The 13,831-nt window shown below is 43.5% G+C and overlaps 2 protein-coding genes across 2 annotated transcripts in view; one reads left to right on the top strand and one right to left on the bottom strand.

The window, feature by feature from the left end:
- The window catches only part of SSH2 (slingshot protein phosphatase 2), a 471,054-nt gene that overhangs the window by 309,316 nt on the left and 147,907 nt on the right, over positions 1-13,831 (bottom strand). The gene's annotated exons all lie outside the window — the stretch shown is intronic.
- Positions 1-13,831, top strand: part of CPD (carboxypeptidase D) — a 58,854-nt gene that overhangs the window by 5,371 nt on the left and 39,652 nt on the right. The window contains exon 3 of the mRNA XM_083379663.1: positions 9,546-9,688. Within this exon, the coding sequence (XP_083235789.1) occupies positions 9,546-9,688 (143 nt within the window). The remainder of the gene's footprint in view (positions 1-9,545; positions 9,689-13,831) is intronic.

Below are 13,831 nucleotides of genomic sequence, written 5' to 3'. Positions count from 1 at the left end.
CAAAATATTGTTTAAAAATATCTGTACTGGATTTTTGTGTGTGACTGATTTCTTATACAATAGACATTTCTAACATCACTTATACCTGATTTTTTGTTTTACAATTCTGCAGTTGGTTGTGTTATCTTTATCAGGGTGGATGCTTGATAATTTTCTATTGAAGTTTAAATATTATAATTATTTTACATTTTGTAAGATACCTAAAAATGGTAGCTTTAATTTGGACAGCCTATACATTTGATTAAACTAAAAATGTTCGAAAAAGAAATTGGATTGAATTAAGTATGACTTGTTGCTAAACGTAGGATTTAGAGTCTCTTTATATTATTTTTTTAAATTAAAGTATGTTGGGTTAAAGAAGCATGCAATTTTTTAATTCTAATTAAATGCTCTAGATTGGAGGTCCCCAACCTTTCTTGCTCTAGATCTAACTATTCTTTTTCAATAATTTCAACTAAACTAGTGATAAACAGATTAAACAACCACATTTCTAGGTCCAATTATCAAAATAAAATTAGTTCATTGTTATCAATGGGTATTTTGAAGCCATGGATTATGCCTATTAATAGTTTTATGTAAGGACTTTATTAATTTTGTCATTATTAAGATAGGTGTCAGATTTAATGAGAAAAAAACTTTATTCTAATAAAATTAATAATTTAGTCAGCAGATTTTTGCACTGATCAAATGTCTTATTTAAATAAAGCCATTTCGTGTTTTTATCATCAATATCTTTTTTTCCTGTTAAATAGCCTCCCTTTCTGTCTTTCTCTTCTCATAGTGAACACACCCAAATATTGGAATAAGATGAGCTTGATTATATTTACAAGGATTGCTAGGTTTAATGTACCGTACAAGGAAATAGGATGAGTAAATAGTTGTAAAACTTTAAATTATTACTCAGCTCAAACCAGGATATCCTGAAGAAGCATATTTTCTTTTTTTATATTTACATATACGTCTATTGGTAGAAAATTATGAATTGTAGATTAATTCTTTGCTATCATATAACAGGAAAATGCATGTTTTATATATAGCAAGCAGTGTGATGCCCCCCAGGTATTTGAAGTAAAAAATCCTACACGCCCCTCATCACTTATCACAAGGCTGCTGATGGAAAACATTTTTTTTAATATACTGCTATAATTCACAACATCTGACAATTAACAAGAACAACATTAAAATATCACACACCTAAAACTCATAAAACAACCATTCTTGGAAGGCACCAGTGTATCACCCCTGCTATATTTTATGGCAGTGGTAATAATAATTGAAACAAATGTTAGCTTCTGGATCTCAGTTTGTGGTTGCTTTTTCCTTCTACCTTCATTTCTTGCAAAAATACCTTCTTAAATTGTAGTCTTTTTTTTTTAAATGCATATCACAGAGACCAGCTACACCGTATTCCCAACTGTATTTCCTAGTTCCTTAGTCCTGCTTTTTATGCTTCACAGCATTTATTGAGTAAACCTTCCTGCAATCTTGCTTCTTTCTCGTTAAAATGATAATGATGTGACAAACTGGCCCCGCTCGCTTTATTTATTTATTAAATTTTTATACCGCCCTTCTCCCGAAGGACTCAGGGCGGTGTACAGGGCAATAAATATTAAAAACAAAGTACAAAAGTTAAAAAACAATTAAATATTATGCCCGATATATACAGTAATTAAAAACCATGTTAAAACCCCAACCCCTGACCCATCAAACCAGGCCGGATTGCTCAAATAAATAAGTTTTTAGATCCCGCCGGAAGGAGCGAAGGTCGGGGGCCATCTGGAGCTCGACCGGCAAGCGGTTCCACAGGTCTGGCGCGCCCACAGAGAACGCCCTCCCCCTAGGGGCCACCAGTCGACATCTTTATCAGCACATCTGTTAGTAGCTGTGTGCTTCAAAACTTGTGTGTTTGCTTAAGAGAAAATTTATATTAGCACTGTAGTATTTACAGTACCTCTTTAAATCCTTTAGACAATTTCCCATGTTACACAAAGCTAATTATCTATTTAGAAAATTCCTGCGACTGCCCATCTGAGACATGAATTCTGACAGCCTAACAATAGCAAATAGAAATGATATAATGAAACCTCTGCCATCTAGAGTCTAGACAAAAGACACAACACTCAGAGCACAATAACCCAGCCACGCCTACATTAAGCTCATCTAACATTCTGGCTGGGTTTTAGTCATGCATTTTGGAAAACCAGGAGATTTGGGACCTTCTAGATCTCGGGGGGGGGGAAGACTTCCATACGGCAGATGCTGCAGCAGGACAAGGCATGACTCCTTGATCTCCAAAGTCTTGACGTTGCTTAACGAATGGGACGTGGACTTCAGCCACCTTGTTGCACCTGAGTAGTCCGTAGGGCAGTGATGGCGAACCTTTTAGAGACCGAGTGCCCAAACTGCAACCCAAAACCCACTTATGTATCGTCAGGTGCTGGGTGTGAGTGGCCCATTGGCTGGGTGTGGCCCATTGGGTGGGCATGGCTGCGGTGGTAACGGGAGACTGGGTGGGACTAAAAAAATTCAATCAACCAATTCCAACTTTGCCAGATCTTTTTTTTTCCCCGCGAGTTGAAATTGATTGAATCTTTTTTTTTTTGTACATGGCAGCGGAGGCCTAAAGCGAAAAGGTTTTATAAAACCCAGCTGAAGGCCTAGGATTGGGGCGATGGCGCGCGTGCCCCCAAAGAGGGCTCTGCATGCCAGCTGTGGCACGCGTGCCATAGGTTCGCCACCACGGCCTTAAGCTTATGTGGTCTCACAAGTAAATTGACCCAGTGCACATTCCAGCACTTTCAGTAGCATTTAGAAGCGTACTGAAAACCAGCATGGCTTGTGTAACAGCCGTCTAACTTGGGCAAAACTGCATCTGCTGTTAAAAAACATCCCAATTTTGATGCATTTGCTGTTGCGTTCTAAACCAATCAGACCCCTCACATCCTGGACGTAATCTGTTTCAACTTCTCCCCTCAAGGCTCCGCTACAGGGCATTGCATGCCAAAACAACTAGACACAAAGACAGGTTTTTCCCCCTCTGTGCCATCACTCTGCTGAACACTTAATTCCCACAGCACTGTCTTCGGCCTAAGAAATGTACCCACGTAATAGGCTGCATTGTTACCGGTATTATCTTTGTCATCTTCTCATTTCTCACCTTTTCCCATCTTTCCGACTAGCTTCTCCTCTTGGTATTTTATGATTTATCACTTGTTTGTATCTTATGATTCAAGATGGTAATTATGATTTATGATCTGTGACCTATCACTTTGTTGTTGTGTGTGTGTGTACAGTGAGAGCTTATGCACTGGAGACAAATTCCTTGTATGTCCAATCGCACCTGGACAATAAAGCTAGTCTTGTCTAGTTTAGTCTATTCTATTCTTATTTTAATTCTATTCTATTCCATATTTTCTATTCGATTCTATTCTATTCTCTCTATTTGAAAAGGTCTTTAGTAAGGTAACAGACAATTTGTTACTGATTTAAAAAAACAAATTTCAATTTAGACAATATACAAGAGTATTCTATATTTCCCAATATTCCTTATGACTAAAAATTCAAGTCATTTCAGCAAAATATTCTCTTAGACTCCCTAAGATGTTTTAAAAAGATGAGCTCTTACTAAATGTTAGCCTTATATGCTAGAGATGAAGTCAATTTTAAGCAACTTTGGTAAATGCTATGACTGTGTTGACTTCATTATTTATTTTACCTGACTTATATACAGGTAGTCCTTGATTTACAACAGTTCATTTACTGACTATTCAAAGTTACAACAACATTGGAAAAAGTGACATAACCTTTTTTCACACTTATGACCATGTGGTTATGTGATCAAAATTCAGACATTTGGCAACTGACTCGTATTTATTCTTAATAAAGATTCTATTCTATTTTATTCTATTATATCTATTTCTTTTCTATTTTCCATTCCATTCTATTCTATTCTATTCTATTCTATTCTATTCTATTCTATTCTATTCTATTCTATTCTATTCTAAACTTTAATTACTTTTCAAGGACAATTGTATGTTGAGCAGATTGCAATAATCCAATTGGGAAGTGACTAGGGCATGGTGAATTGTCACTAGGGCCTCCCACTACAGGAAAACGTGCAATTGGCACACCGTGGGTGCACGGTGCCAGTCAGATGGTACCGCCCTAGGCGCCTAATGGACCCTGATAAGTTCCAGGCAGCGCTTAGGGACACGCATGCACCCCCTGCTCACAGCTCGGCGGATGCCTTAGTGGAAGCCTGGGAAAAGGCAGCCACGGAGGCTCTGGACCGAGTTGTACCCTTGCGGCCTCTGACCCGGCGCAGATCCCAGCGAGCCCCATGGTTCACCGAGGAGCTCCGGGAGATGAAGCGTCGGAGACGGGGCCTAGAGAGCCGTTGGAGATCCAGTCGATCCGAATCCGACCGATTGCGACTAAGAATCCTCACCAGGTCTTATCTCGCTGCGATAAGGGTGGCAAAATCCAACTACTTTTCCACCCTCATCGCGTCCGCAGATAATCGCCCGGCTGCCTTGTTCAGGGTGACTCGCTCCCTATTAAACCAAGAGGTGAGGGAGGAACCCTTGCAGGGTCGAGCCGAGGAATTTGGTCAATATCTGCTGGATAAAATTGCTCGGATTCGAACTGGTCTGGACTCCAACTGGGCTGAGATGGAAGAACAAGACATGGACAGTCTTGTCGACGTCATCTGGGAAGAATTTGATCCTGTAACTCCTAAGGAAGTGGACAGGATTATGAGAAGGTTGAGCTCCTCCACATGCTTACTGGACCCGTGCCCTTCCTGGCTGGCCTATGCAGCTCGAGAGGGGACACGAGGCTGGTTCCTAGCGGTCATCTCTGCTTCTCTGAGTGAGGGTCACTTCCCCACCGCCTTGAAGGAGGCGGTGGTGAGACCTCTCCTCAAGAAGCCCACCTTGGACCCATCCTCTTTGAATAACTTTCGTCCAGTCTCCAATCTTCGCTTCCTTGCGAAGGTTGTTGAGAGCGTGGTGGCGCACCAACTTCCTCAGATCCTGGATGAAGCAGTTTATCTAGACCCGTACCAATCGGGTTTCAGGCCGGGCTACAGCACGGAGACGGCATTGGTCGCTCTGATGAATGATCTCTGGAGAGCCCGGGACAGGGGCCATTCCTCTGTCCTAGTCTTATTAGACCTCTCGGCGGCTTTCGATACCATCGACCGTGGTATCTTGCTGCGACGCCTCAGGGGACTGGGAGTGGGAGGCACGGTTCTGCGTTGGTTCTCCTCCTTTCTCCAGGGTCGCTCGCAGTCGGTGCTGACAGGGGGACAGAGGTCGACCCCGAGGCCTCTCGCTTGCGGAGTCCCTCAGGGGTCGGTCCTCTCGCCTCTCCTGTTCAACATCTACATGAAACCGCTGGGTGAGATCATTCGCAGTTTTGGAGTAGGGTACCATCAGTATGCTGATGACACCCAGCTTTTTATCTCAACTCCAAACAATATCAGTGATGCCCTAGACGTGATGTCCCGCTGCCTGAAAGCGGTCCGGGAATGGATGGGGAAAAACAGGCTTCAACTGAACCCGGACAAGACTGAATGGCTGTACGTACCGGCAAGCCAGGAGATTCAGAACGTCCCACTGCTTAACATTGGGGACAAGTTACTTCCCCCTGTTGATAGGGCCCGCAACCTGGGTGTCCTCCTAGACTCGCAGCTCTCCCTGGAAGACCACATAGGAGCTGTGACCAAGGGGGCCTTCTCCCGGGTTCGACTAGTTCGCCAACTACGGCCTTATCTGGACCTGGATTCCTTACGTACAGTCACCCATGCCCTTGTGACCTCTCGCCTAGACTATTGTAACGCTCTCTACATGGGGCTGCCCTTGAGATCCACTCGGAAGCTTCAACTGGTGCAAAGTGCGGCGGCACGGACACTCTTGGGAGCCTCCCGATACTCCCATATCACACCTCTCCTCCGTGCGCTGCACTGGCTTCCGGTTGCCTTCCGTGTGAAGTTCAAGGTGCTAACAATGACATACAAAGCCCTACATGGCATGGGTCCGGACTACCTACGGGAGCACCTTCTGCCAATGTCAGCACCCCACCGTCCTGTGCGCTCCCACAGAGAGGGCCTCCTCAGGGTGCCACCGCTCAAGGAATGTCGGCTGGTGGCCCCCAGGGGGAGGGCATTCTCAGTGGGTGCGCCAGCCCTCTGGAACAGCTTACTAACCGAAATCCGGATGGCCCCTGACCTCCGTACCTTCCGTCGCGACTTAAAAACTTTCCTGTTCCAGCAGTCCGGCCTGGCATGATAGCGTTAATTGGGGTCCCAGTTTGTTTTCATTAGTGTTTCTTATTATTTTTATTGTTCAATCTGTATACATTCCTTCCTCTGTACACCGCCCCGAGTCCCTCGGGAGAAGGGCGGTTTATAAAAACTAATAAATAAATAAATAAATAAATAAATAAATATGTACAACAAGTTGGCACCTGCTCTTCAAACGAGCTGTGAGTCTGGAAGGACTACCAAACTCTGCGGGACGGCCAGTCCATTGAGAATTAAAGATGAAACTCAATTCAGGAGACCTGAAAAGCCAAAGGCACTCCATCTTGGGTTGCAGTCTGTTCCTGCCCATCCAGACTCTCACAGCCTCCAGGCACTGAATAAGCATCTCAGTGGCTTCATTTACCTGACCAGAGGTGAAACTGTGTAACTGAGTATCATCAGCTGATCTCTCTGTGCTGTTAGATGATCTTGCCCATTGCTTTCATGTTAATGTTAAATAGAAGTGGAGAGAAACCGATGCCAAGACGAATCACCACAAAATAGTGCCCAGACCAGCGCTGGAATGAGGCTTCTCCCACCCTGCCCTGGGTTTTCTCCTGAACTTTTATTGAGGGAGAGTAAAGATACTGTTTCCCTCCTCCCCATTTTGTTATCCGTGCCATTTTTTTTTACTGGCTATTAATGAAAGTTTCATGCTTTAGCATTATGAGCCTCCCAAACCCATTGGAAATCTGGCAGCATACAGATTTGATAAATAAAATCAATGTTATCAAAAGCCCCCGAGGGATCCAGGAGGGCAAGGATGGATGCACCATCCCCATCCATCCTTGTTTTCCAAAGGCCCTCTACAAGTGACTCAGCACTAAATCTGGCATCAGCCCCAACCCAAAAGGGTCCAGATCAGAGGTCTTCAAACTCGGCCCTTTTATGACTCATGGACTTCAACTCCCAGAATTTCTCAGCCAGGCATGCTGGCTGAGGAATTCTGGGAGTTGAAGTCCATGAGTCATAAAAGGGCCGAGTTTGAAGACCCCTGGTCCAGATCATCTGCTTCCTCGAAAACCATCGTAAATTGCGGTCACGTGACCGTGGGATGCTACGAACCTCCTTTGCAGCAAATATAAGTATTCTGTAATTGCAAAGTTATCTCTTACTGTTATGTTACAAAATATACTAATTCTTTCCGTTATCTGGATTTTATTTCCTGATCATCAAAACCACAAAGTGCATTTTTTTTTACAAGCAGAAAATCTATAAAAGGTTTCCAGTCAGTCACAAACATACTGTCTTTTCTCTGATCAAAGAAGTCAGTTTAGCCGTCTGTGCAAATTCCATCATTTTCACCGACTATCCCTGTATTGTGGGGAGTGTAGAACTTTTCCACTTTTGAGCATATAGTAATCCCACCGCAGTGGTCCTCTGTAAAAACAGAGTTCTGCGACTGTTTTCTAGCTGTTTGTCCATTAAAAGCTACAGCGCTGTTGTAACTGCGAATGGTTGCTAAATGAGGTAGTCGCTAAACAGGCACTACCTATGTTTTTTCACGTTGTTTTTTTGCTATGCCACGAACGAAGATTTTGCTACGTGACTTAATAGGGCAAGAGTAAATTTCATATTTGTCTAGTGTGCAACTTCACCTGTTTCTCTTTTTGCTGCCGAATTTGGTACTCCTGCTTTGAAATCTGGAAAGGTCATTTTGTTAACCTTAAGAGCTAATGTCATGTTAAATTAGCGCTGGAATAGGGACAAGTTGTTCTCAAGTTCCGATTAACTTTCTTTGCGATTTTGGACAGGTACGTTCTTTTACAGCTTAACCTACGTAATAGAATAATGATAAAAATGAGGGGAGGCACGCACTCCACTATTAAGTTTTCCAAATAAGAGTTTAAATACATAAAGAATCCACAATCCCACCTACTTTAGATTTAGCGAAAGAGGAAAATTATATCAATGTGGTACTTAAATACATTTAAATTAACATACATATTTAAATATCAGTATGGTAGACTTGAAAGGTTAGGCCTATTCTGAGCATCAAGTGTTGACCCCCCTGAAAAGAAAAGATGAGTATTTATTTATTTTATTACATTTATATACCGCCCTTTCCCGAAGGACTCAGGGCGGTTTACAGGGTGATTAAAAACAAAAATACAAAAGTTAAAAACAAATTTAAAAAATTATATCCGTCCCTGAATAAGTAAAACCCCAGTTAAAATTAAAATTAAAATTCTCAGCCTGGGCCAGAGAGCTCGGAGAGCCAGGTCTTCAGGTCTCGGCGGAATGAACGGAGGTCAGGGGCAGTCCTAAGCTCCACTGGCAGCTGGTTCCAGAGGGCAGGCGCACCCACTGAGAAGGCCCTATCCCTGGGTGTCGTCCGCCGGCAATCTCTTACCGGCGGCACCCTGAGAAGACCCTCCCTGTGTGAGCGCACTGGACGAAGGGAGCTTGATGCCGGCAGCAGGTGTTCCCTCAGATATCCCGGACCCTCGCCATTTAGGGCTTTATAGGTCATCACCAGCACCTTGAATCTCACCCGGAGGGCAACCGGAAGCCAATGCAGCTCGCGGAGTAGAGGTGTTACACGGGAGTAACGGGAAACTCCCATAACAACTCGCGCGGCTGCATTCTGCACCAGCTGAAGCCTCCGAGTGGTCCTCAAGGGCAGCCCCATGTAGAGAGCGTTGCAGTAGTCTAGACGGGAGGTCACGAGCGCATGAGTGACTGTGCACAGGGCATCTCGGTCCAGGTAGGGTCGCAACTGGCGTACCAGGCGAACCTGGGCAAAAGCCCCCCTGGTCACGGCTCCTATATGGTCTTCAAAATTGAGTCGTGAATCCAGGAGGATGCCCAAGTTGCGACCCCTATCGACGGGGGGGTAACACCTCACCCCCCCATCGTTAGAGGTGGAATAGTCTGGTTAACTCGAGATGCCGGTATGCACATAAAATGCCTCAGATATAATGAAAAATCAGGCCTCCTGTATATTAGCATGTTAAGGGTTTTTTTTGTAAACGTGAATACGTATGACAACTAGGTAAGTTGCATGATCTCAAAGTTATCAATTATTGGTTTTAAAGTAGCAGATACCTTTCCGATATTTCCCCTCCTCAGTGGTCCTTTTTTTCTTTGTAAAGTTGTTAAATTTTTTTTCCAGTTTGCACAAATGGGTTTTCCAGGCTACTGAAAAATGTTCATTTGAAACGGTGCGAAGAGAGTCGGTTTGATACAAAAGATGGTTCTTTGCTTAATTATTTCACTCTTCTTTCTTTCAATTCCTTAGGTGGAATGCAAGATTATAACTACCTTTGGGCTAACTGCTTTGAGGTGACATTTGAAATTTCCTGTTGCAAATACCCACCAGCTGCTCAGCTTGAGCAAGAATGGCTGAATAACCGGGAATCTTTGCTCGTTTTTATTGAAAAAGTAAGATTCGACTTTATTCTTGGCTATACTAGCAAACAATCCATGTATATTTGAGCCTGCCTTTGTTCTGGAAAATGAACAGATTTTATTCATCTCTGTCAGGGCTTTCTTTGAATATGCTTCTTGTTTGTCAGCTCAGCTCTGCCTAATCCCTTTTGACTCACAAGTTGGACCAAACATAGCATTTAATGTTCGTATGATTGTTTTATGACCCATATAAAACTTAGCATTGTTCGTGCCAAATGAAATAACAGAAAACGTAATTGTGGTGCACCAAAATTCAGGCAGTATTTAAACAGAAGGAAGTATCAGCGATCCGCGTTTGAATTTTTTGTTTGTTTCAAATCACAAAAAAGACGTTGGTTTAGAGGGCTATACTAAGCTGCAATAATAATTGTGTTTGGCTTTAGCAGTTTTGTAACTCCACTTCTAAATCGTATCCTGTTTATCAAATTAACGATTAAGCAAGCCATAATCAGATCTGTGTCAATCAGATCTTTGTCTCAGTGTCTTATCACTCACATTTAACCATTACCCGACTAAGCAGAGAATAAGTCAATTAATTTTTCCCCCTCACTCAGAGCCTTGGTGGAGCAGTGGGCTAATGCCTCCTTAAGTTACACCAGCTGCCTGCAATTAGTGCAGGTTCGAGTCCCACCAGGCTCAAGGTTGACTCAGCCTTCCATCCTTCCGAGGTAGGTAAAATGAGGACCCAGATTGTTGGGGGCAATAAGCTGACTTTTGTAATAATGCCGCTTGGGGTGTGTGTGAAAGCCCTAATAAGCAGGCATGTACATAGAATGAAGGCTACTGCTAAGCTTGTAAGCCGCCCTGAGTCTTCGGAGAAGGGCGGGATATAAATGGAATTAAAATTAAAATAAAAAAGTTCCTTTTCTTTCATTAGCCCAGAGTAAATGTCAGGGTTAAAAGTGTCCCAAGCAAACCCCACCCCATAGTTCAGGTGGTCAGTTCAAATAGGCCAGTCCCCAGGTGTTAAGTCCAGTTGTGGGAAAGAGGAGATAACGCCAGGCTGTCTCAGGGCTGCAGCTTTGTTGGCTCTTCGCACCTTCCCTTGCAAAACTGGACATAACCGAGTTGCTGGAGGCGCATTCCTTTCTCTCCCCCCTCCCCTTTCTAGCTGACATCAAGGGGAGGGATAGTTTACAGAGGAAGTATGCAGAAACAGCAAAGTGGTGCAACATAGCGATAGAGGAAAACAAGGCAATAACCCACAATGCTTCCCCCCCCTTCCCTCCAGGAGCAATGCAGAACCCAGAATTGCAGAGAGAATAGAATTGGGGTTAAAGAAAGGAAAGAGAGCCCTTAGAACAGGCCTTTTCAACCTTTTCACCCACTGTGACACTTTTAGGATATGGCAACATCCGAGTACCACCGGTCGCCTAGCAAGGGGTCAAAAACTTGATGACCAAAAAGAAAGAAAGAAAAAAAAGTGATGTACAGGTAGTCCTCGACTTACAACAATTAACTTAGTGACTGTTCAAAGTTACAATGGCCCTGAAAAAAGTGGCCCCCAAGCCACAGCCGAGCGAGACACCTGCCTGCCTGCCCGGCAGCGCTCTTCCTCCGGTCTAAGGTTTTCATTGTTGTGAGCATTTCTGTTGAGGATTGGCAGCGGGGGTGGGGGGTGTTTGGTTTTTATTCTCCCCCCCCCATCTGCTGGGTGGTTGCAGCAGGTTTTGGTCCCTTCACATGACCCTGGGACACTCTGACCGTCATAAATATGAACCGGTTGCCAAGCATCTGAATGTACATCACGAGACCCTGGAGATGCTGCAACATTCCAGCTGATTGGCGCTTCTTCTGGGCTCAGCAGAAGCACCAGGATCGGTGCTGAGCTCCAGCTGGATCCTGGCGCTGATCCTGGCGCTTCCGCTGAGCCCCGACAGCCCTGCAGCTCCAGCCGTCTCTCTCGCTCAGGCTTGTGCGGTGCTGCCACCGGTTTAGCTCATTCCCCTCCCCCGCTACCACTTTCCTAGGATGGTCGCTTACCACAAGTGCCAGGTGCCCATGTACCACAGGTGGTACCCGTACCACCGGTTGAAAAGCCCTGATCTATATTCTGTCAGATTTTTCACTGTAGCTTTGTGTGCTCAGAAATATTCAAGTATCCTCAAAAATACTTGTATCTCAAAAGTCACCCATAGTTCTTTCAAAATGACTTCCTGTTCTGATCTCTCTTTCATATCTAAAGTCAACACTGGCAATATTCACATGTCGGACTAAACGGTATCCCTTGTATCCAGCTATTGATTATTAGAGTCAAGTATATGCCAACTCTGCCTTTCAAGGTATGATTAAAGAATGGCTGAGCATGGACCCAACTACTGATTGTGCAGACATGTTATATTAAGCCATTTCATGTTTTTACAGTTCAGATTATTGTATCCTAACCCCAGAAACTTCATCACTTCGGTGGCTGTAAATCAGAGTCAGTATCCTTCTGGGGATGGGAGCTAATCCATGTAATCTGTGGTTCAGGGTGTTGCCCAGATCTTGACTAAAGGATTAAGTCTGGTTAAGGGGTCATTTGTCCCTTTTTTGAACGTAGCACAGAGTGCTGGCAAAGTTGAGCTGCTCATATATGAGCAGCAGTATTGATAATTTCCTTTTTTCAATAGTTATAACTTCATAGGAACCCCCATTTAATAACAGAGAGGCTAAAGGAAAAAGTTAGCTTTCGTCCAGCCTGCCCTTGTCATTTTCCTGTTGTGCATAGGCTAAAAAATTCACCAGAAAGTTGCAGCCGGGCAATCACCCCAGAGGTTACTGACATATCAATTAAAACAGGAACAGATCGTGGCTTGTCACTGTTATCACCGTGACTCAAGAGGATTAGTCACCCTGTCACACACTGGGAGCAGCACTCAATTTCTAAACCTGTTGCACGAAATCCTTTTGCCATGGAAATAGTTTTCTTTCATCTTAAGTTCCCTAAGGAGAAGGGTCTTTATTTTTAAACCAAATGGCGTAAGGCACGTATTTGCCTAAACCTGTTCTGATAATTCACTCTGCCAGGGCAGTTAGTGGCCAGGTATATAATCTCTTCCCTTTTTCATCTCCTACTGAAACATTTAGAACCGCGCATAAAACACACTCAAGTCTAAAACGTTGATATCTTATCCTGAAGCAACCTTTTGCTCCCTCCTCCACAGTTTCGACTCCTGTTGCCTACGCTGTTGGCTGAATATTCCCACAAATGCTGTTTTCATTTCAACTTTAAAAAAGTTTACTTCAAGAGAGCCAGTTTCGTTTAGTTTGCTGGCATAAAAACCAGGAGATCGGGAGTTCTAGTCCCGATACGGCATGAAAGCCAAGTGGGTGACTTTACGCCCTCTCTCTCTCAGCCGAATTCATCTCATAGGGTGGTTGTTGTGGGGGGGGGGGAAAGAGGAGAAATATCAAACTTGTATGCCACCCATCTTGCCAGAGACGACTTTTTATGTACGTTTGCCACTTTTGAGTTCCTTATAAAGAAATAAAAGGTGAGATAAAAATTTAGTAAGTAAACAAACGGCATAGTATTGTGTATTTCCCACAAGGTCTCTCTGTTGATGCTTTCAGGCCATGTCCTCGTAAATCAATAGTTGGCTTGCATAAAACTTGGCAATTGGCCATAAATTTATTGCCGCCTTCCTCAGTCTTCTAGCTGTGGAGGAAATTCTTTCACTTTACTCGGTGAGCTTCTTAATACATAGTCCGTCTGAAGCTCCTTTATGAAATGGAAGCAAGATATATCCAATGCCACCAAAATATTTATAAAATGACAACCCATCATTAGGTCACATCAAAGGAGAAACGACATGGCGAAGAAAGACGACTCTGTTTCATTTGTATAGTTTTATTAATGAAAGGTAAATAATGCTGAATATGGAATCAGTACAAAGTAACAGAATGATATTAGGTAGCAAATATTTTAATGCAACATTCCCTTTTACACTTGCCAGTTTCCAGGTTAATTTCTATTGAAGGTTCCTGTCAATAGCCAAGGCAAATAAATAAGGATTGCGCTTTGCGTACCTTCTTGAACATAATTTTTGTATTCTAAAGCCACGTGAATTCACCAGCTGTTTTGAGGGAAGCAGTGCACAAAAATGGCATGTTTATCTGTAAAATTGGACTGAG

Source organism: Vipera ursinii, assembly GCF_947247035.1.
Source record: "Vipera ursinii genome assembly, chromosome: 1".
NCBI classification, from domain to species: domain Eukaryota; kingdom Metazoa; phylum Chordata; class Lepidosauria; order Squamata; family Viperidae; genus Vipera; species Vipera ursinii.
This window is presented reverse-complemented; position numbering and strand designations above follow the sequence as displayed.